The 25,118-nt window shown below is 34.8% G+C and overlaps 1 protein-coding gene across 2 annotated transcripts in view; it reads left to right on the forward strand.

Annotated features, from left to right (window-relative positions):
* Window positions 1-3,978: 3,978 nt before the first annotated feature.
* LOC144447251 (LHFPL tetraspan subfamily member 2 protein-like) overlaps window positions 3,979-25,118 on the forward strand; it is a 46,660-nt gene continuing 25,520 nt past the window's right edge. The window contains exons 1-2 of one of the 2 annotated variants that reach the window (XM_078137165.1): window positions 3,979-4,065; window positions 24,301-25,004. In XM_078137165.1, coding sequence (XP_077993291.1) covers window positions 24,563-25,004 — 442 coding nt within the window. In that variant the 5' untranslated portion in view covers window positions 3,979-4,065; window positions 24,301-24,562. Of the gene's footprint in view, window positions 4,066-16,846; window positions 17,039-24,300; window positions 25,005-25,118 lie in introns of those variants that run through there. The other variant, XM_078137166.1, reaches the window with a different exon arrangement.

The following is a 25,118-nucleotide window of genomic DNA, read 5'->3' on the forward strand; positions in this document are numbered from 1 at the left end:
TAATGGTTTATTTCAAGAATTAACTGTCAGTTTCATATATAACGCGCCAATTCAGTACTTCAATGTACATAAATGTATATATAAGCAATAAGTTCTGTGAAATCTAAGTTCTTTAATGACAGAGTGTGAAATCCCTAATCCTGTTGGCAATATTGTATATAGAGAAAATGATGCAATATCACGGCATGACTGACCTTCACCTGGAATTTACTTGTGTGTCAATTTCTTTGGACAATTATATCAGCAGACAATCTCTCTCTCTCTCTCTCTCTCTCTCTCTCTCTCTCTCTCTCTCTCTCTCTCTCTCTCTCTCTCTCTCTCTCTCTCTCTCTCTCTCTCTCTCTCTCTCTCTCTCTCTCTCTCTCTCTCTCTCTGTCATAATAAAGTACAACCCGTCCAGAAACTTTACAGCAATTTTAAGATGAACATCAAAATTTAATTTTCATAGCACGTACACTGGTAATCATCTACAACAATACTTACTTTCAAATTGACAGAATAGAATTTGCTCTGACGTATAAAAATAACGATTTTACTCGTCACAGGACATATTGTCAATTTCTATTTGATGATGTTGTCAATTTCTATCTGTTGAAGATGTGTTGCGAAGCTATGAAGGGTTTAGTGATTAACTAGTCTGAGAAGGGAATTACAATGTGATTGAATGTGTCACGACTTCCATTTGTATAGGGAACATTGACACGCGCCAATTTTCGCAACCTGCCTCGAGAAGAAGAGGAATAGACAACAAAGGGTGATATTTTCAATTGCAGAACTGGCAACGTTCAAAGAAAAAAACATGACTACTCGGAATATTCACCTACAATTATCCCGTCCAGATTTCACTTTATAAGTTGCATTTCGCCTTGTGTAAGAGACAGAGACAGAGACAGAGACAGAGACAGAGACAGAGACATACATACCTACCTACATACATACATACATACATACATACATACATACATACATACATACATACATACATACATACATATATATATATATATATATATATATATATATATATATATATATATATATATACAAACAAACAAACAAACAAACAAACAAACAAACAAACAAACAGAAACAGATACTGGCAGACATGTTCATGCACACCATTAGACAGACAGACAGACAGACAGACAGACAGACAGACAGACAGACAGACAGACAGACAGACAGACAGACGGGAGGCGCACACACACTCAGAGACAAGCAGAGAGTGAAACAGTGACAGAGAGAGACACATAGATATAAACACAGAGCGGATGAGGGAGACGGACACAGGCAAATAAATGCAAAGAGAATGAAAGAGACACATCGTCACGAACGGAGGAAGGGATGGATTGCGATTTCATATGCGCAGATCATCCAGAAATGAAGACCTTTCCATCAATTTGCATAAATAGTCACGTTTTACACCGATCAAAGCCCACTTGAGCTCTGGTATATAAGCTTATATTGATGTGTCTATAACTCTACATAGATCACCTGTAACAATAAACCAATGTCCTCAATTGAAATTCTGTAATTGTTTGAATAAATTGTACGATCTCACAAAGTTGAACTTTACTGATAGGATATGTAACTTTCGACTTTCAAAACAAATTCTTTAATTCACAATGTTGAATTATGTAAATAGATATAAGTCAAATTTTGCACTCTTTATGATATGTGTATATTTTTGATTTTTTATATGAATGAATTGTAGAAATATATGGGCGATTTAATACACGAACAGTCGAATTAGATTTTAACCAATGATTGAGAGAGAGAGAGATAGATAGATAGAGAGAGAGAGAGAGAGAGAGAGAGAGAGAGAGAGAGAGAGAGAGAGAGAGAGAGAGAGAGAGAGAGAGAGAGAGGGGGGGGGAGGGAGTGAGAGAGAGGGAGAGAGAGAGAGAGAGAGAGAGAGAGTGTGTGTGTGTGTGTGTGTGTGTGTGTGTGTGTGTGTGTGTGTTGGTTAGCGACAGACAGAGAGAGAGATAACAAAGAGCGCAACAGAGCTAAACCACAGTCAAATACAGACACCGAGAGGGTGACCTAGATCGAGACACAAAGAGCCAGGAAACAGAGATTTCCTTAACTTTTCTAAGCTATTACCCGTAATTCAGCGTCGGAAACTCGCGTTATTACTATTGAAGGTGAATTAAGGTGAAGGTCACAGTGTCTTACTTTTTACACAGGTGAAGGCCAACACATCATACAATTCCTGCAGTAGGCACGTTTTTCAAATTTCCCAAACGACTAGAGACTGTTGACGCCCTCATTCCTATCATCATCACCATCAATCACGCTAATGATAAATTTGTCAAATTTAGTCTTAAGAATCATAGTCCAATCTATCATAACAAATAAGGGATATTATTTTGATCGTTTTCAATCATTTCATAAGGACAGCGAGTAATGAAAACATAAATTTATCTCATTACTTCATATCTAATAACCAAACACGAACTCCCCTGTTTGTACTTTATGTGGGAAATGTGTAGATTATTGGTAAAAGGTAATTTTAAAATGTATCCTTAGTTCAAATATACGATAAATTCCTTACAGGGTGAAATCTCACTGCATGGAGACCTGCTAAAATGGGGTTGAGTCTATATTTTGTTGTTGTTAGTGATGTTGTTGTAAAATCTATTGCACGACTTTCCAATATTATGTATTCATTGATTTCGTTGTCTGATATTTATTCTTGCATTTGTAATTTGTGCGAATGGGTGGTATGGCTTGCCGAATGAACACAAGTACACGTTGGGATTCATGTATGACGAGCGCCACCACAGGTCACCAAGTAAATCCAATCAGTCATTGTTCCATTTTCTTTCATAAGATAAGATAAAGGATTATTTTGAACTCAAGTAGACACGACAAGACAAAGTAAATATATTGATGTTTGTAGTCAGCAGAAAATGGTTAACTAAAGGGAGAAAAATGAGAATATTTACTCTCGACTACGATAGAGGGTTTATAGTCAATGGACTGACCCTTTAAGATCTTCAGACAAAAATGTGTTGGTTGTCGGCACGCAATGTTGTCCATAATCCTTTACATTCTTATGTTGTCATGAACTTGAAAACAAATCACGAAATGTTATACTTTGCTTTAAATTATTATAGCATTTAAATTTAGAAAATGGGAATGTTTTCAAAACAAATTAATTGCGATGTCAGGTCTAAATCAAACGGAAGTAAAACGTTATAAATGAAAGACGAACATAACTTTAAACTTTGTTACAATTTTTAAATATAAATTTAGATGAAAATACAAACAAAGTTAAATTTTGTGTAAGTAAACACATGTCGTAATACTTAATTTAAATTTCAATAAAAAAGCAGGTCAATGTTACTACTATATACTAATGATCGGGTAGTTTGTGATGACTTGGTCAACTATGATCGTAACCATGGTAATTGAAGCCACCGCCTCTAATACATGTATCACATGTCAAAGCAGACTGGTTCAAAGTTTGATTTATATATTAAAGACATGTTTGTTTATTTTTCTGATTTGAGAAAAATCAACCCGTATATAATACCACCAATCCACTGTATCTGTAAAAACATGTTGATTGGAATGGCAACAGGACGGTCATGACACAGTATCCTCGACGCTTCTTCACGCTGATGGGGGTGGGAGGGGCTGGCTATAATGGTGCACCAGGGCCGGACACGGTACAGGTGTGGGATGCCCCATGGCGATGACGCAACACAGGTATAATTTTAGATTACAGGTAATCCTAAAGAAATAAAGGGAGTTCTGTGTCTGTCTGTGACGTCAGCAAGACAAAGGTTTATTACGTGGTGATATCATGTATTGCACGTATTGGCATTGATGTACCCGGACGTTATCAGCTGGTTTGCGGTACTTGTTTCGTAAAGTGATTTCCATTCGTCACATGAATGATTTACTATGTTAATATATGTTAATATTATGCACGCACCATTTCCGGTTGAGCAAGAGCAATGTACTGAATGAACAAGCACTTTAGTATGTATTCGGTTCCGTACTGTGCTACTACCAATATACGGTACTGGTGGACAGTATAGCCGTTCCAAAAACGTAAGTAGTAAACTTTTTTTTCGACGACTGTATTTCTGGAAGTAAATACAGCAAATTTTAAATCCGATCGTCTGTAAATAATTGGTTGCGTTGGGCGTTTCGTTTCAAATATCTTCAGTTAGTTTTGTAGCAAAAACTTGGGGCCGGGGAAAGGCGCGGGAGATCATCATCGGAACGGTCGATGACTTCACAGGATGACAAACGCAGCGGTGTGTAATTAGACAAAAACAAAACGAAAGACAATACCTCGCTGTGATAGACATCTATTATTTACTAAAGTAGCGAATTTTCTTTCGCTATTATATTATTTTTGCGAAGTCATTCAAATTTAATCATTGCTCGAATGTGTATGTGTGCGGTGGAGACTTAACATTTTTGTAAATACAAAAGTTGTATGTGAATCATACGAAAGAGTAGCAATAGCATTTTGTGTTACTTCATAATTTATTACAATAATACTATAGAGTATATGTCGGAATACTGATCAAGTCAAATGACAAACGCTGATCAAGGTTATCTTTAAAATAAGTTACGTAATAGTCTTCCTGTGTGTATTACTTTATTTTTCATGTACGTTTTACAATACACGATGTGCATGTTTATGATGTAAATTGCGTTGAGAGGCGCTGTGTGTGTGAACGGGTGAGGACCTGGCATCGTTTGTACCAGGGAGGTCTTCATACCAATGCACTATATAATAGTGCGTACCTTTGTGTTTCTCTATCGAGCGGTATCGGCATATTGACATATATTAAAACCAAACAAACCCAATCATTTGTAAACAGAAGCTAAGCCAACAACTTTAATCTAAAAATCAACAAACTTAGCAAATCCCCGTGTCCATAAGGTGTGTCCGCGTACTCATGTTTTGAAATAGCAATATTTGTTTATTTAAAAAACCGTACAATATATTAAAAGTGACTAATTAACCAGGAGTAGTAGACATACTGTAAATTTTACTAGATTACTAATTTGGTAGATTCTATGTTATTTTTTAAAATATGCCTCTTTTCTCAGAGAAAATGTGTAGCTGTGCTATCATTACATAAGCATGTCAAGGCAAGAACAGTGAAGTGACAGTAATGTTGATAATTGAATAGCTACATTTATTGAATAATTAATGTCTTCATAATTGGCTATTGAGTAATAATTAGTGCTTGTAGTTCGATTAAAATTGCGGAAATTAATATGGTAATATTTAAAGATTTAATTTCAAATTATTACTTGACATAAATTCATTAAAATTGGGGTGAATGGTTAGGTTGTTGAAATAATTAAAATCATGCAAACATGGAGGTAGAAATAACACTGACAGGGTGTGCAGTCTGCAGTCAGCTCAATGTGCAGTCTGCTAGTGCCAGTGGACAACAGTGTCTTATGAAATGCAGTGTGATATACTGGTAAGGAACTCACTAAATTTTCATTATTATTGGAAAATTCTGGAATGTTTTGACTTGCACTTTTACAAGTAATGCCTTTATAATGAGTGACATGTTTTGATATTTTTCCAACAATGACATGGGCTTCACAGTGTCAAATCGTGCCATGAATCAAATTAAATATTTTAAAAGCCTTGCAGCTAAATGACAGTGATTTTATTAGGCAGGTTGATTTATTCCTTTGTCAGTGACTTCTAATTTCTCATAAAACATCAAAAAGATTTTTTAAGTGTTTTCTGGTAAAGCGCAATAAAGGAGGGTAATTTGTTCCCAATTGACAAATTGTGGTGCAATTAACCAAAATTTAAGAGGGGAACCTTTGTAAAAAGGGAGGTGTTTGTGAAGGGGAGGGGGGGGTTTAGTTAAATTATCTTGCTATTCTATAAAAAGTCATCAACATTTAAGAAAAGTTTCCCTTTTTTATCACTTTCTAAAAGGTCATATTTTACAAAGTACTGTACATACATTTAAAGGCCAATTATTCAATCCCTGGTTCTCATATTATTAGGGCTATATTGGGACGACCTTTTGATCAGGATCAAAATTTTAGCTATGCCAGACATTACTGTCTTTAAACATTTTTAAACATTTTTTTGGTGGGATGTCATAAAATACTAAGTACAGGGAAATTTAATTGACTCAGTTACTCCTAATAGTACTATGTACACTACATTCAATTCAATCTTTATTACACTACACACACTACCAGAGAGTGTGGTATGGTACAAATTTTGAAAAATAAAATGAAATATGAAAGGTTCACTAGTTGATAGATAGTGTACAATTAACTTGCTGCATGGAGCTACACTTATGTTGAAGGACCACTGATTATATAGTAAGGACGTTTCGGTCATCCAAAAAAGTGTAACTAGAAGACTTCCTTTTACCAATCATTCAATCAACAGAATTCCACTGGTGATGTAAAGTGTATGTAATAATACTCTACACTGCTGTTACATTTGACTGGCAATCTTAAGTAATAACACTTGTAACGTTTCCTCCCTTGTGACTTAGAAAGCCATTAATGCACCTAGTGGTATTATGTCCCAACAGGGATTCTGTGTTCCCTTATTTAAATGCAACTATTATGGCCTTTCACAGTGAAAGCTCTTTGGTGTGAGAGATCATATCAACAACAGGGAAGTCTGCAAACTCCCCCCCAAAGAAAAGTCAGATCAAGTCTGAGGGGACTTGTAAGTAGGTGGAATAGATATGACCATTCTCCTGCTGCTATATACTCCCACTGAGATTTAGTCATACATTGTAGTAAAGTGCTCAAGTTTTGTGCTTCAAGACCATACTAGACACAAAAGAATTTTGGATAATGGGTTTTTGTACAAGAAAATGCATGTCTGTTGTTTGGGTTCAATTGGCAAGGTCTGAGTTTCATGTTACTGACTGGAAATGTTTAATTTTACTTCAGACTCCCCTGATACATGTCATTGTACTACAGGAGTAATCAGTTTAATTTCAAACTTATTAGAAAATGATATTAATTCTGGTATGATTTTTACCTACTTAGTGCCCTTAAACATAAAACCCAGAGACACTGCAGGCTGGACATTTCTTTTTTGCTGAAAATGTGAATGGAACAGGATTTTTGCTAAAGTTGGGGGAACCCTGGTAATAGAATATGGGAAAGGGATAAAACTGGTAGTGTTTTCCCATATAGTCTATGATAATTTTGTTTGGGAACTTAGGTAAAATGACATGGGAACGCCAGTAGATTTTACCTACATTATATATACTTACCGCCCTTAGTAAAAACACTGTAAATGTCAGCAAATCATCTGGAAAGCAAACCAACATTTAGTTACTAAGAAACTTATACTAAAAAGGAAACAAAAATTAAAAAAATAATAACAATTTATATAATGAGAGTCCAGAGTAAAATGTGGTATGTTTTTTGTTTTTGTTTTAATTTTGCTGTATCCCAGGAAAGATAAAACTTACAGGCAGCGATTCTATTGCATCTTTAGGACTCGAAATGCTTATGTATTGCACATGTATGTAGAAAAACATTGGAATGTTACAGTAAAAGTGTGTATACTGTCCGTCATGGAACTAAACTATACATGTGCACACTATCTGAACATATCAATGGTAGATTTTAATATCATTACATGTGTCATCAAACCTTGAAATTAAGCTTAATTTGTACATATAAGTCACTAGTGTCCTAAAGTAAACATTGAAATTAAATAACCCAACAGTGAAGACAGACTGAATAGAACTATAACCCTAGCCACACTGAGAGTAAAACTTTGCTATTATGTTACATAATGCATTTAGCCTGGTGTGAAAATTCACCAAATTAAACACATGTATGAAGTTAGGGCAGGGAAAAGGTCACAAGGTCAACTAGAGCTTAGATGAGTATGAAATATCAATTTTGACAACCCAGGGAATTTATTTGGCTGGTTTTAGTATTTTGTATCAGATACCATCTGTTCAACTAGCATGGAAATATTTATAGTTGGAGATCATCTTACGAATGTCTATGGTACCTTAGAAGAAATATTTACTTGAGCACACAAGTTTTTGTCATTTTTTGCGTACTTGGAAATGTATGGAGTGTATTGGGTTACGAATGTTATCTATAATACCTGCTAAGGGGTGTGTACCAAGTCATATTTTGTTTCAAAATCATCTTTACTAGCTATGGAATATTTATTAGGGGATCCAGAAATGGTTTCCAATGTCTTTCCTTAGAGAATTTGAAATGGTATTTTGTTCCAATAGCAACTGTACTTTTCACAACTTTGTAAAAAATCAATGAAATGGGATATTTTTTTTCACTATCAAATCATATATCTGTCAATCAAACCACATCTGTGATATTAGCTATTAAAAGTATAGAATTTCAAGTCAGTTTGCTATAGTCTAGGAAAAATTTCTGGTGGAATACTGAATTGTGTTTTTTTAGGTGATTTTTTCTTCAAAAACAAAATATTTCAGAGAATGAGAAAATTATGGTATGGAATAAATATGGTGTGCAAATTTTCACTAGATCCCCCCCCCCCCCCTCCTCTGTTTAACTGAGGTTCTCAAAACCTAACCACAGTCTCTGTATCATGTGATAGAAGGACTGTGGCCAAACATTTAGTAATCACTCATATACCTGTATTCATTTAGACAATAGAAGGGTAGTAGAAAAGGCAAATCATCAAAGGAAATATTGTAAACCGGGAAATTATCAGTAAAAATTTATTTTTGTTTATTTCGCTACAAAACAAAATCATAAAATAAGTAGGGTAGTGACTAAAAATGCCTTCTAATAACCAGTCTGATAATAAGTAAACATTAGTCCTTGAGAACTAGTTGGAAATTGTAAAATCGCAAAATTTTCTAGTAGTGAAAATATCTAGGTTTCAGCTTACCCTGGAATTTAACTGTCAGCTTTCTTACTTTTAGTTTGTGTTACATCACATCCTTAGTCACAATGGAAGTGTAGGACCCCTTCTTTGTCTATGCCCCTTTTCTATTGTTTCCACATTTATGGGCCCTTGCATTGTCTATATGGTCCTCCATTGTCTCCATTTTCTGGCCCAGCAATTGTCTATGCAGGCCCTTCCATTGTGTCTACATTTAAGATTCTCCCCTCCATTGTCTGTCTTCATGTAGTCATTTGTATGGGTCCTTGCATTATCTATGCCCCTCCACATTGTCACTTTTCTGTGACCATTTTTAGGCCCCTCTATTGTTTTCGTCCCTCTGCATGCACACTTTAGTCCCCCTAGCTCAACTGTCTGCCCCGCCATTGTGTCCACATTTATGGGCCCTTACATTGTCTATGCCTTTCAATTGTCTATATCCCCCCCCCCCCCCCCGTCTTTGCTATAAGTTTGGTTGAAGATGAAAATGTCCTCAAAACATGTAAACCTACGTGACAACTTGCAGCAATGGAAGAATATTATAACTACAAGAGTGAATATTTATTCGATATCACGATATTTCAAAATACACGATATTGTAATTATAATTATAACTTATTAATAAGTTACTATAGGCTCTAACCATGCATGAACATTCCAAATATACCTTGTAATTAGTCTGGCTTAGAAATGACATCGTTCATAATTATGCAAATTACTACATGGCATCTTGAATATGCAAATTAGCATGTAACTGATATTGTTTTGAACACTGTGTGCTGTCAAGCAATTCATGTAACATTTGATGAAATTGGCATAACTCAGTGGCAAAACGCTTGCTAAACAATGATATGGCCGCAAGCAGGTCTGGTACATGCGTCAGAAACACATCTGTCAGCTGATAGTTCTTACGTAAATTTTTGTCCATTGAAATAAGTAACCGAGTGTTTGATTATACATATCTTCATGCTGTTAGGTAAAGACTACAATTTACATTTAGGGAAAACTTGTGCATAATATGCTGCATTGAATGAATTATATATAAAAAAAGTTTCCCAGGAGGGTTAAGAACAAATTAATTGCACCGATACGCCCTATGGATATGACATGCGATAGATATTGTAACAGTAGGGAAAGGTTATCCTGTAATGAGTGAACTAAACAAAGTGAATTTAGTCAGTGATAGAGCAATACAGGAGAGCATTAGTAAAGGCAATAACATTCACATTTAGGAAATTTTTAAATTGAAGATTTTCATCGAAAGTTAATCATACAGTGTACATTGTCAACAGGTAAGTCATCGTGTCCATAAATATTGGTACAGTACGTAGTGGAAATGGCAAGCTGTGAATTTTGTAACTTATTACAAGTTGTTGATTGTGTACAAATAATATATGATTAACGTTTACCATTGTGATGGATATACATGTGGGAACATGTTCACATCGCATTTCATTCGCTATGAACATTTTTACTCAGTCTGTCCATAGACCCTACAGGAAATGGTCCGTCATACATAAATAGTCTAGTCTAGAGACAATACTATCTGGCTCTATCGTCATCTTGGTTATTTGACAGAGCAGAACAGCCTTGTCAAGCCAGATATGTTCACAATATTAGTATATTTGTTACCTTTAGTGTATATGTTGCGTGTGCAGGAACATCAAAATGTCAGTGCCATAAATTCCATTTTTACAAAATTGTGTATATTGTATTCATTTTTAACATCAACGTATATGCATAAAAAGTATAGCGTCTGCATCATATTTGTACATTTTCCCATAAGTTTATTCAGTGAGAAAATTGTACGTATTACGCATCAATTGTTGTTTGATTGAAAAGGTTTCCAAAGGTTCACCCTTTGCATTACCATGAGATCTGCAGTTAGTATAAGTTTGGGAAATCAGATGAAGAATTTAATTATGTAATTTTTGGGTGCATGCAAAGGTTGTAGTTGGAGAAACTGCACATTGGTAAATTCGTGGTTTTATTACTCGCATTTGAGGTATAAATCGACGTGAATGAGTTTTGTACAAGTATTTTATTTTGACCTGATGATTCATTGACGTGGGAGACATAGATGTTTTGACAAATTAGTGTCCCAAGTTGCACTGCGTCCCTTGACTGTTGCAGCTTAGTCTCCTTCCTATATGACGTATTACAATTACTACAATCATCTCGATTCACATATAGGGAAAGTCGTTATTCTAGCACAGAAATCTGTGCCGCCACTCCCCCCCTCCCAGTGGATACAGGGTAAACGACCATGTCAGTAGTAATCCATCACAAATTGACAGACAGTTGCAATTGGTTAGTTCCTTAGATATTATCACTCATTAACCGAACTCTACCTCTCGAGTCTGAAACTAAAATCATGAGGGGACGCGATAACATCATCACATTTCTATGAATGCAATTGATGGTAGCACAGATTTCTGTGCCATAGTAGAATAATGACTTTCCATATACGTGAGTGGAGGTGATCGTAGTAATCGTAATGAGTTGTATAGGAACTAGACTAGATGTAGCATTGCTGGTAATAGTTTATACCTCAGAGTGTAATCAGCGGTTTGTGAAAGATTGTGTTTAAATGTTATATGTTGGATATTTATAAATAAGACAGTTGTTGTATCACTTATACATTTAACCTTATATCATGTATATACCAAAGGTTAAATGTATATAGAAATTGAAACACATACACAGTATCACCAGGGTTGTAGGGGTTAAACAATTTTATGCATGCCTCAGCTGATCAAATTTAGATACATTACTGAAGTGACCTTGATGAGATTGTGGTAGGTACTGGTGTACTAATTCACTCCAGTAGTAATGGCTTGGTGAAAACTGTGTTTCTATTTATCTTTGTGAGTTATGTTTGATGGTTGCTGTGTTTTTAAAGCATGTCAAAAATAGTGACAACATTGTGTGATACAAGTGGGAACACTACAAGTGATAAATGATAACCTTGAATGAGTTGGTACGAACCTCCACTGTAATTTGGTGAACTGGAACAACCATAGTCGTGCACCAAATTGGTATACACTTACCGCTTAACAGTCGTTATTTATTTATTCGTTCAGCCGTGTACACAATGTAAAAAAACGCCATACAATGGGTTACAGAACTTTTTGTTAAAGGCTTCAGGTCACACAAAGAAAAGTCGTAAGATCACAGGAGAGAAAGTTGTAAATTAAAAGATCACAGAAGGACAAGAACAAAGAAAGAAAGTGATTTTTTGGGGTCGGAATTTGTTTTCTGCACTTTCACTTTTTGTTCAGAAATCCTTTTTACCTTGACTTTTGACACATTATTTCTTGAAGCCAAATAAAGAGTGAAAAGTGTGCTATCTCCCTTGACATGTTGGTTCCTATCTTCAAGCCATATCGGCTTTAGTCTCTGGGCTACAGATCGATAAGTTGAGGTTATTTCGTGGCTATGAATCATGGGTGAAGACATATACTGAGATTTGAAGTCATGATTAACATCTAGACTAGCTACTAATACACAAATTTCTGTTTCATATTTCTGAGGAAAGGAAAATCTTTGTAAACAATAATATTCCGCTAAGTCCAGCCAGAGTACATATTTTCTGCTATAAATGTAACAAAATTTGAAACATGTTTTCAGTACTGTCACTAAGAGGCATGTAAACCTGTGATTTCTGATGATACACAAAGTCAGGATATTACAGAGAGGTACTGTAATGTTGTGTAATAGTCAAAACAGGGGTTACTTGGTTAGGTTAGTTAGTTGGTTAAAAGTAAAAGAGAAAAAAAATAATGAAAATCTAAACTGGTATATGCTAGTTAACTGCTATAATTATCACAGCATAAACTTTGACATTTTCAAGGAATTTTTTTGGTTGAGGTAATAAATACTAATCCCTTAAATAGTGTTAACCAGTGTTAACCACCAAAAGTTGATGTGACCTTAAAATATATGTACAGATATGTGCTATGTTTGGACAGACTATTGTGTGACATGTCATTTCTGTAGTGAATTAATTGCCCCGGTAATGGCACAATGGTTAGTAGTGATGTTGATAAATGGAGACTAAATCAGGTTTATCACAAAAAATGCAGCTGCTTGAACTTTTACTTAGTTTGTACTTGACATTGGAATTTGAAGTAGAAATGAAGTTGGAATTGATCATGGTGACCATGACAACAGACTACGTGTACCTGAAAATTTAACATTAAAAAATTCCAAACAAACAACTGCATGCACAAAAAAAATGTTCAAAATCTAGAAGGAAAACAACATTTCAAAAGATGCATTGTGTAATAGAAAGTACCAAAGATATGTCAGATTTGAAATTCCCGACAAAATATTTACAGTACAAAGTACTTTTCAACAATGGTTATAAATACATGCAATAAGTGATAGTGTTTCGTAGAGAACTTTATATTATAGCTATTGTCACAAAATGTTGTGCATCAGAAATTTAGTCTGAAAATTTTTTCGATTTTGAAATTTTTCTAGATAAGTTTTAAATCCAAGTGATTTGCTTCGCAGATAATTGAAAATAAAGGCTTAAATTTAAAGAAATGTGAACAATTCTGTCTGAAAATTAACATCTAGCTTTCTAATAAAAGCCTTTGAAATACCCTCTGAAGAATGCTGTAAACCTAGAAGGTATAACCATAGCTGTGTAAAAGGATTGAGTGAAAGCAATTCGCTACCAATAGGTTGAGAATTTGTCGAACTGTTGGCAAGGCTGAGATAACGTTTCTGAACAAACAATAACTGCAAAAACACTATTCAATGTAAATGAAAGAGCAGACAGTTCCCCATATCATGTATATTGTGAAAAAAGTTGCTTAGATTAGTTTAGGGTGTGCTGGACAACATACTACACATAACAAAGTGTGTGATTTCACAGTTGACAGTTTATTGAACAAAGTTGACACTCTGACCGTGAATTTGTATTTTTGTTGAAATTCTATCTTTTACACTCGAACTAAAGTACCTGCCAAGGTAAGAACAACAGTGAATATTGTTTTGGCAATGAGATTGATGAAAAAGAACACCAGTTTATAAACAAGTTCACACGTTGTGTGGGATTTGGTCTAATAATAGTGCTGTTGAACTTGAGAGAACTATTGTGTTCCCTTGACAATTTCTCAAAAAGAAGATAAAATTTTGATTTTATTCTTGAGTTTTAGCATTTGGTAATGCAACTACAGGAAGACAGGAGCAAAATGTACTATCTTTTCCTCATCATTTTTGTAAAGTGACTGAGTTTTCAAAATTTTATTAAATTTAGCAAACAACCATAGCGTTACCAAAATGTGACAATTGTGTACTTTGCACTCTGAAAAGAATTACAGGTACGATCTTTCAATTTTTACAACAAAAGGTGTTTCACACGTGCAATTTTGTGATGACTGAGTCTTCTTTTGTAGTCTGACAGTGCTTGTAATTAGTTTATTTTAACTTGGCAATAAAAGTAAAATGTTACTTTTCTAGTATTTTACCAAATTTTCAAATATGCTAATCCATTAGTCATCTTATAATTCTTGTCTATAAATGCCAAAGTTCTTAAAACTTTAGTGAAAACATCAAAAAAGGTGTCAGACAAGTTTGTTTTTTGTCAGCATATACTATAGTATATGCACACATCCAGAACAGCTTGATTTTGACATTTAGACAGGGCAAGGAGATAGGGGTCTCCGTTATTATAGCGATAATACCTCCTGTGATGCGAAACAGGACTCACAGGGTCATGACCTTTTACAGTTGAAGTAGTTGTTGTTCAATAGATTCATTATCAGTGTACCCACATAAGGATCAGTGGAGACGTACATGCCCTTGTTACAACTAACGGCTAAATTTGAAAATTTTGATGCAAACCACGAGGTAGGTGCAGTCTGTCTTTTCTCAACTGAATTACAATTACTGTGATAATTTTACGTATAAAATCATTTTTTTGTACATCTTCGAAATGATTATTTTCAGGTTTATCTTGAAAATTTATGACTTCAAGTTTGTGAACATCTTGGCCTTATCTGGGTCAAGTTTTATTCAACACCCAATAACATTTCTCCATGCTTCAGTTCTCTTGCCTGGCTTTCAATGGTTTATGTTATGCCATTCTCAAGTATTTGTAAAATTCTCGAAATGTTCAACAGTAAAATTTTTGAATTTCCAGAAAGTTTGAAAAGCCTAGATAAGTTTGACCAAATACAGTTCACTTGTAAGTTGTATATATATATTACCAGTGTGTCTTTTCGTTGTCTTGAGCTCATTGTCATAAACTGACCTTTTTACGACAACACTAACTTACGTTCTCTGAAGTTGTGTCAGTGGAAAAATAATTTACTGCCACTGGCTTATGAGAATTGAACTCTCATATTGTCGTCATCTCCCACTTTATTGTAAACAGCCGTCAGGAAATATGTCATTGTTTTGGCGGGAAACAGTCAGCAGACTATATTCTGTAGAATTTAGAAATGTATCCCTACTTCCGTATATATGTATGCAGGCTCTAGATTTTTTTTGGCTGAATCATTCTTCTGTATTCATTCTTTCTAAATGTTGTTTGATTTAGAATTTTGTTTTTAGGAAAAAAATTCCTCTCGATTATTTGTATTTAGGTCAAAGTTACACCTGATGTGGATAATGGCCAGAGGGTTAGATAAATATCTCTAAGCTGGTACCGACAAATTGATATAATTGTCATAATTATCGGTGATTGACCATTAGAGGTATAATAGCTAACAGCACTTTACTCAATGACTTGGATGGGATTAATTAGATGCAAATCTAAATTGAATATTCATGTAACCATGGTGATAATAATGATTGACAGCCCAAATTTGATTAAAGTGACCTCCTACGGTGTGGTTTTGTGTATTAACACATTACCATGCTGGAAATCGTAAACATAACATTTTCATTTCTATGTTGTTGTCTAAGCTTTTCTCAGCTTTTTTTTAGTGCACTGCAGGGAAGTGGTCGTCTAGAAACAGAGAATGACAAAAATTACATGAGTTCAAAGTGCTGCCATCATGCATGGCGTATGAGTGTGTCTTTCCATTTTCATGGTCATTTTCTCTATTAATTAGATGCAAATTTAAATTGAATATTCATGATAAACAAAATATAGTCCCCCATACATGCTCCAGTTTCAAGTAATCTTGCAAACAGATTCTTTTGAAGTGTAGTTTAGACATGTTGCTTCTGAAATCGCAGCTATTGATAAGAAAAGAATTTAGAATTCCCTTGATCCCCAAAATAATTAATTTCCAAAGTTTATGAATAAGGAACAAAGGAACCACAACTTAATTAGGTTATCAGAAATTATATTTTGTCTATCATGAACTTGGACTTAAACTTAAGTCTTACAGTTCTTAACGTTTGTTTTCTCTGAACAGATATTATAAGTATACTGCTGAGTCAGGGTACTAGCTTCAAGTTAGCTTTCTCATGTGGCTGAATTTCACCCCCCCCCTCCTCCCCCATAAAAAAACAAAAACAAAAGCATTATCATCAAATCTACTTTGAAATATGAGAACTTCATCTTGTTAATAAACCTAAATCTTGTCAGTGTCTGCAATTATCTTGTTACCATGTCAACAGTTTCAGATGATTTGTTAGGTTGCTATGGTGACTTAATTGGTATACAGGACACATGGTGTATGCTTCACTTAAATGTATAGGTATATTTAATGAAAACATGACATTTTTGTTAAACATTGCATTGGAATTTCTGAATGTTTGTAGTTTGTCTTTTACCAGCTATATAGATACAAAAAAGAGTGAAATTAAACACCAGAATCAATTAACTGTTAATAAATTGGATTAAAGGTTTTTCCCACACATACAGAGAGGTGTGAATCACTGTCCCTAGGATGTTTACATTGTGTTTTACCAGGCAGATTTGTATCTAGGTCAAAGGTCACACTCTTGTAGTAGTTTGGCAAGCACTGTGGGAATTGTAGATGACGGTTTACTGAGTCATGGGGTTGTCAGCGTAGATCACCAAGTGATAGATGTCTAGCTGTCAGACGTGTGAAAAGATCGTCTGAGTTTTTCTGTGCTGTGAAAATTTCAATTGTTTCAGTACGGAGAGCTGTAGAGGTTGTACTGACTGTGTATTCAGCTTGTCTTGTGTGCTGGGAAAAATTGTTGTCTGCTGGAAATTTTATTTGTAAGGTAGGTAAAATAATATTTAGAAAGTGGTCAGATTTGTGCGATGGCTTTCGTGTAATTTGTACAGAAAAGCTGAGTCAACATAACTGAATTTGCAGAGACAGGCAGATGGAAACATTGTATACGTACAACAAAAGGTAGTATTGATGAAAAAATATTTTCTCGTTTGAATTTGTGTCTGAAAATGCTGATTCAGCAATACTGTCTCCATTCCCCATGGAGATCAATGCTATACAATATGTTCATTATTTGGGTTTGCTTCAGATTTTACTTGCCTACATTTTAGCATGTCGACTGACTGAATCTATGAGGCGTTTACTCGTTTGCTGTGTGTGTGTGATGTCACATTCAGCCAGTAGGCTGTGTATACTTTACATGGCGGTCACATCCAAATGGGTTTGACATCTGGTGAATATTCAAAGGATAATATCACTTTATAGTTCTCCTTGTCACAAAACCTTGCATTTTCTCCGAGGGTGCTACAATTTCTAGGTCTTTTGAAAGAAAAACACATGACAGGAAAAAAATCTTCGCTTTGGAGTCATTGAACTCAGATTGATTCATACATATGATTTTTATAGCATTCATAGCCACCGACGGTTACTCAATAATATTTTAGAAGGATCTCTAAAAATGAATTCATCGATTTATTTTAACCCAAAATTAAGTAACATGTTGTCATGGTTACTAAATACTGATGCATTTCATTTACTTCTAAGGAACCCTAAACACAGTCCTTTTGATTTTAAGACTCTGATGATATGTATTCAGGGTAAATTCTAATTCGGTGAAGGGATATCTAAACATAGATCCAGCCACTAATTTTAATCCAAAATAACCTATTGTCATGGTAACTAAATATTACAGAATTTATCATTTACTATTATGTACCTAAATGCAGTCTTCAATGTTTATTTAGGACTTAATACCATATAATGTATTCATGATGAATGTAAAATTTTTGAAGATTCTTAAAGAATCTTGACACCCAATATTTGATGTAGGTTGGTATTGATGCAGGGAATATTTTGTAAAAAGACTATGTAAATATATTGATTTCCTTGATGTATTTATATGGTAGTCTGCAGAATGGTTACCATAGAAACAGATGTTTAATGAGAGTAAGGAGTAGATTTTATGTATTGACTTGTATTGAATGTCTGAATGCAAATTAATGTTGAAAGTCATTGAATCCATGCTAACTGAGCTGACAATATATTGTAAAGGGAAAATTTATAGTGTAATTAGAAGAGAACTGAGAATGATCTGTTTGCCCTGGACTGTAGAGGAGTGTGGTGTGGTGTGGTGCGGTGCGGTGTGGTGTGGTGTGGTGTGATGTGATGTGGTATGGTGTGGTGCGGTGTGGTGTGGTGTGGTGTGGTGTGGTGTGGTGTGGTGTGGTGCGATACATTGTGGTGTAATGCAGCTTGGAATAGTATATTGCGTGTTGTCTCTGGTAGCATTATCAAAAGTGTGGTATATACCGTATAATAGAATACAGGAGTGTTAGGTTAGAATAGAGTAGAATAGAGATAAGAAGAGAAGAGAAAAGTAGAATAGAATAAAATAGATATGATGAGATTAAAGAATAAAGTATAGAATAGAATTGATGTAATTAGAGGAGAATACAGAGCATAATAGAATATAGGAGATGAGGATAGATTAGAGTAGAATAGAGTAGATTATCGATTGAAGAGTAGACTAAATGAGAATAGAGTAGAATAGAATAGAGTAGAATAGAATAGAATAGAATAGAATAGAATGGAGAACGTTTGACAAAACAGTATATATCAATGATCAAATATCATATACAAATAAAAGATGACAAACGGGTACAAATGTGAAATTCCAATATTTGTCAATAAATATTAAATATTATACAGTATGATTTTGTGACTTAGAATGACTTTTTGAACAATAAACATCAATAATAATGACATTGACTTGACTATCATTAGAATGCAGTACCATCCCTTCCTCCACAGTTTATATTCCATGGAATCACCAGACAATGACTTGAGATAACATTGTATGACATTACAGTGTCTTTGCCTCTCCCTTTCCTATGTTGCATGTCGTCACAAGATTGATTTAGGTGATGAGATTACATTGGAGACTCTGTGTCTGACAAATTTCTAATCTCCAAATGTACCATTACCACGACAGCAGCGGTTCTAGTGTAATCAATATCATATCAGGGCATTGACCCCTCCCAGTCATTTTCGGATCATAAATTTAATATCTGTCATCAGATAATAATCAGACTCTGTTGATAGTGAAATAATTATGAATTATGACAGGTGAGTCCGTCGTTATGAATTATATATATTGAAAAGTTGAATAACTGGCCTTGGAAAGCATATCTGTACGTCAGAATTTTGATATCTAGAGTTATTTACCGGAATAGTCCTACCATAAAACACTTCAATTTTGTATGTATTTCTATCCATAGTTTACACATACCTTTTAGGGCAAATGTGAGAAATAGTTTATTTTTGTTCGGACTTTCTGTAGATTTTTTTTTTCTCTGTTTTGTGTGCTGAAATGACATAGCATTCTTTCATTTATACATTTGGATTGTCAATATATTTCATTTTCATTATAATGGAAATGAAATAAAAACTAAATTTTTGGTGACAGCAGAAATGAAATTGCTCGAAAACGATGAAATATTCGATATATTAAAATTGTAACTTTGAAATTATAATTTGAAAGCATATGGGAAAAACTAAGGAAGTTCATATTTTTATTTTATTTATCTGAGTTTTAACAACCATGACTTTGCCTTGGCCCGGATATGAATATACTTATACTTTTGGAGAACACAATTGATCTGGAGGTAATTAGCTACTAAATACTCCCTCAAGAGCCACAAATGATGAAATTACAAGTACTTTGGTTTGCTGTCAACTTGACAATGTCCTTCACCATAATAGCCAACTTTCTGGGCTTGCACTTTAACGACTATCGTAACATTTCTAGTAAAATGAAGCCATTGAAAGTAAGAAAAAAAATCATTTTCATTTAATTCCCATGAGAGCAGTTGGGTGTGTGCAGTTTGACAAATTTGTAAACCTTCATCGAATTGAAAACGTTCTAAATGCAAATCTATCTACACAGGTACTTACATGATTGCAGTCTCCCTGGACTGATTGATCGATAATGTGTTGATACAGTAACCTTGGGTTACTCCAGGCCATTGACCCCTGACCTCTACACTGTTGACATTTTTGTAGCCACAATCTGACAGGATGGAAGGGTGGGGGTGATGGTTGTAGGGTTAGTAAAAGTGAAAGGGTAAGGCATTTCCAGATGTACTAAATCAGATCAAATTTTTAGGCCTTTGACTTTTAAGTGGAGTGTGTCATCCCAAAGTGTTATAAATTATAATTTGGAATTGTAAACATCTGTACAAACATGGGAAAAAAAGTTTTTTGATCAATCAAGTTCATATCTTCCAATATCTAATTTTATCGCCATTATTATCATGATGTGGTCATTTTGATATTAAAGAGATAAAACTGCTGACATTTTAATTTATTGTCATCTTCTAAAAAATGGAAAGACCATGACAAGTCTTCTATTTGGACAAGTTGAGTTCCGTATACTATTAAGTAGTAGTAGCAACTGATAAAAAACTCACCAGAAATTCAGATGTAATATAAAAATGAAATTATGATGTAATTTATTAGTTACTAAAAAATTAATTAAAAAACACCTCCGTCTCAATGTATAAGCTGTTTTGCACATAAAAATCACTGCCTATCTCTCACCATGATAGCCAATCCAGCAGACTAACTTGATGTTACTACATGTATCTCAAGAAGCTCAATCTCTACACAACACCACCACCGTGGTATGGAGTTCATGTACCAACTTCTTGAGATAGTGACACCAAGACAAATTTATGAGTTGGGCTATGTGATAGCTTTAAATAGGTTTTACTGTAAAGTTGGTATGTTGACTTTTAGCCAAAAAACAGCTTGTCTTAGTTTAATAGACTGTGACCCTTTAAAATAAATATAGTGTAGTTCCTATATGGTATCGTTACAATTTACACTTTAGTTTAGCGATCACATTGTCAGCATTCAGAAAGAACAAAGCACAATAAATATATCTGAAAATAGGTTATATTTATATGAAAAAATTATAGGTTTTATTTTCTGCAGCTCATATAGTCATGTGAACAGATGATTTATACGGTTCTCATAGTACTCTGTAACGTAGTCCATGGACTTGGTTATCTGAACATACCGGATTTTCTGGTGAACAACTTGATGAACCGGATAGCCAAGCCTCTGGACTATATAAATCGTAACAGTCACAGAATAGAAAAAAAAAACATCCTGCTAGATGTATACTTGTAATTTAAACTCTAAATCTTTTAATCTCAGTACTGACTGTATATACAATGTGGTTGTCTCATGTCGGTGTGTTTAGCTCGCTGTTGTTTTCTCTGTGCCCATTCATGTGGAAAAAGTTAATCTGATGTGATATACATGGAATGCCATGCCTTGGAAGTTTTCATGGTCAGATTGTTTGTTGTGGAACCCAGCAGAGCACTGAATGTCACCCATGGGTCGTAACTGGGTCAACCTTGTCCTTGATAGAAGTGTTGGGTGGTGAGAATTATTGCGCTGGTTGCAGGGCTTGGGTCAAACGAACATTCAGTAACTGGTGGTGCTGTGGTAACACGTGTATCAGCCCAGCTGGAGTTGTAAGTATTATGGGTTTATGTATCAAGAGTAGCCCGGAATCCATGCGGACTGGGATTTCAGATTTTGCTTTCCAATCACAAGCAAAATCTAAAATTCCAATCCGTGTAGTATTTCTTAGATTGTTGTTTTCCTTGTCTAGAGTGTGAACATGACAACGTTTTGACTTGAAAACATTGGCCCTCTATGGAAAGTTATCTTATTGTCTAGAGCATAAATTGATACATTTGTTAATTGTAGTAGCATGATTCATGTGATATTTTCTTTAGGAAAACAGTAGTCTAAGCAATTATACATGCCCTTTGTTCAAGGTGTCAAGAGTTGAATTGTACATTGTTCAGAAACTGTATTGTTTACTGTAGAATGTGTTTGAACCTACAGTGTAGTTTGTTGGTTTGTTTGTTATTGTTCAAAACTATATACATTTAGCAGTTGCAAAATATATCACAATCATTCCCATATGTTCTCCTCAATGTTGAGGCTCATGTGCCATATAAATGCAAACAAATGTTATCATTGGTCAAAATGATAAAAAAGTAGGTTTTCTTCTTAGAAATCACAGATAGTAATATGGGAACAGATCAACTTAATGGAACACATAGCTATAATGAATGCTACACATGGTATCAAATCACCTCTTCACCCGATATTGAGATCATTGATGCAGGGATAGCTCTATTACTTTCCTACTGACTGAATCTGTTACTCTTATTTTCTGCATTCATTCCCTATGATTTCCGTATAAACGCAATCACCCAATTACAAGTGGGATGTGGAACGGTAATGTACAAGATCTCAGAAAACTGTTGCGCATCAGTGGTGCATCAAATTGGCTCAGAAGTTAGAGGGCATGGTTATGAGTCAGTAGTACCACGTAGTAAAGTAATAGGAACAAGTTTTGGTGCGACGTCACAAGAAATTGCTGTGTGTGGCAGTCAGTGGTATTTCACAGCAGTTTTAGAGCTCGGGCATACTTCCTTCAACACAATGTACAGCAGTGCTAATAAGTTTGACATGTCGTACACTATATTAATAAACATCTTGTGTCTTTCAAATGCTTTGGGAGACATTAAAAGTACAAGATGTTTTTATGTCCCCCAACTGGTTTATTTTAACGAGGCTACAATGTCTTATATTTATATGTGACAGTAAATTTTCATTGGATATTTTATATTCTAAACATTAGAAATCATTACCCAACTGTATATATTTCATATATATGCCTGAAGGAGAGATAAAGTTGTTGCGTAAAGAATCCATTGTGCTCAAGGCATATATATGTACATGGAAAAGTATGTCATCCGCTTTTAGTTCTATGTAAATATTTATAAATTAAATTTTTCAAGGCAGGTAATTACCCAATTGTGTATACTGTGTATTAGCCTAGAGGCTATCAGTTGCTTTGAGAATGTCTTCTGAAGAGAGAGATGTGTCTTGAGCTTCATAGCCTGTAGACTAAAAGTGTATCTGCTTGGAGGTTAATTGAATTGGTTGCTAAAAAAATTGATGATTACTGTACCAGAATGTATAAATGGAAAAAAGTCGTGACTACTTTGATTTCAATATTTATGCAAATATTTGTACACTAAAAATTTCAATACGAGTTCTTCTTCTACTGCCTATGTGCCTAAAGGACAGAAAAAAATTAGTTGTTAAAAAATTGAAAGTAATTGGGTAACCGACCACTTTTATCCAATTACTTATGCAAATATTTGTGCATAAAATAAAAATTTCAAGGCTTATCGTGGTCCTAAGTAGTATTTGCCTAGACGACAACTGCATTTATTGTTGAAAGTGACCACTTTTATGCAAATATTTATGCAAATAATATTCATGCAAATGTTTATGCAAATGTTTATGCAAATATAAATCTGGATGCTGTGATTTCTCTGATGTGATCTTCATGTCATGTTTACACATGTTATGTCCTTGAACCTGTACATGTACTTCAACATACTGTATTTACAAAAGGGCAATTTGGAAACCAGACTATGTGAGTTGGTGAACTCAGCGTATTGTTTCCAAGTTGCTTTACAAAAATCTATGAAACTCAAGAAAAAACCATTAGATTTCTGAAGTACTTGTTACGAGATTTTCAGGGGTACAATGTCTGTGTGTGATCTGAGAACACAGCGAAGTTTGTGTGTCTGGATCCCAGGCCATCCAACCTCTCTGATTACAAACAAAGGATCTACTAAAAGTACACCATCTGTCATTTTGCCCCACTGAAAGTTGAAAATGGTATTAAGTTTTGAAAACGGTATGTGTTGTGTATACCTTTGGGCAGTTACAGAATTTCTAAGCTTTTAATCCAGAACTAAAAATCAAGTGCTTGAAGCCAAGAAAAACAAAGGAAGTGAACAAGAACTCTACTACTGAGTGGGATGCACAAGACAGGAAGTGCTGAGGACACTGTTACTATAGCAACAGACTTATTAAACAGACAAGTGCTCATTGGTCTCATTGGGTAAACACTGTTGAACTTTCAAAACTGTTATTTATATGTTTGAACATGAAATTTAAATATCTTGTTTTGCTTTTCTTCTGCAGGAAGTGAATAAATTATTGTACATCATTGACCACACACGACTAGACAGCAAAGCAAGTTCAAGTGAGTTCTCAGCACGTGAGGATTACTCATAGCAGAAGAAAACATTTTACAGAACACATCATCTTGTCGGTGGAGAAAAGAACTGTGAAAACTACCAGGGAGTGTACAACAGAGAGAGGGTTGTAACACCTAAGAATTCCTGCCAGGGCAGATTTTTTTTTATAATTTCCAATTGCATTTGGAAAGAGACAGACTAGCAGCATGTGTTACGTTATAGTAACTTGTCGTTCACTGCTATGGACGCTTCTAAGTATTGCTGCGGCGCTGGCAATGGCAGCTGCCATTATCACGCCGCAGTGGCTTGTAGGACCGAGGCGGAAAGTTGGACTAGATTCTTTAACAGATGATACGACGGTAATATACGACGATGCAGACTCGGATGAATATTATGTACCGTCTATCGGTATCTACAACAGATGTACAAAACTACATGAATATGGAAAATTCAGTGATAATTGTGCTCCATATATCGACAGTTTTTCAGAACTTCCGAGTGGATATTGGAAGGCCAGTGTTGTGTTTATAGGACTCGGATTCACATTACTTTGTATGGTGGTTATTACAGCCATATTTAGTTGCTGCATACGAAGCATTTGCAAGAAAAGTATATTCACAATTTCAGGACTTCTACAAGCAGTTGCAGGTGAGTTGATCAAATTTGAAGTTTTCGTTAAAAGACTTGTATTTCATCCATCAATTATTTTTCCATACACCGATTGTCATTTTTGAGCCTCTGTATTCCAAGTTTCATTTCAAC

This window comes from Glandiceps talaboti, chromosome 16 (genome assembly GCF_964340395.1).
Source record: "Glandiceps talaboti chromosome 16, keGlaTala1.1, whole genome shotgun sequence".
Taxonomy (NCBI): domain Eukaryota; kingdom Metazoa; phylum Hemichordata; class Enteropneusta; family Spengelidae; genus Glandiceps; species Glandiceps talaboti.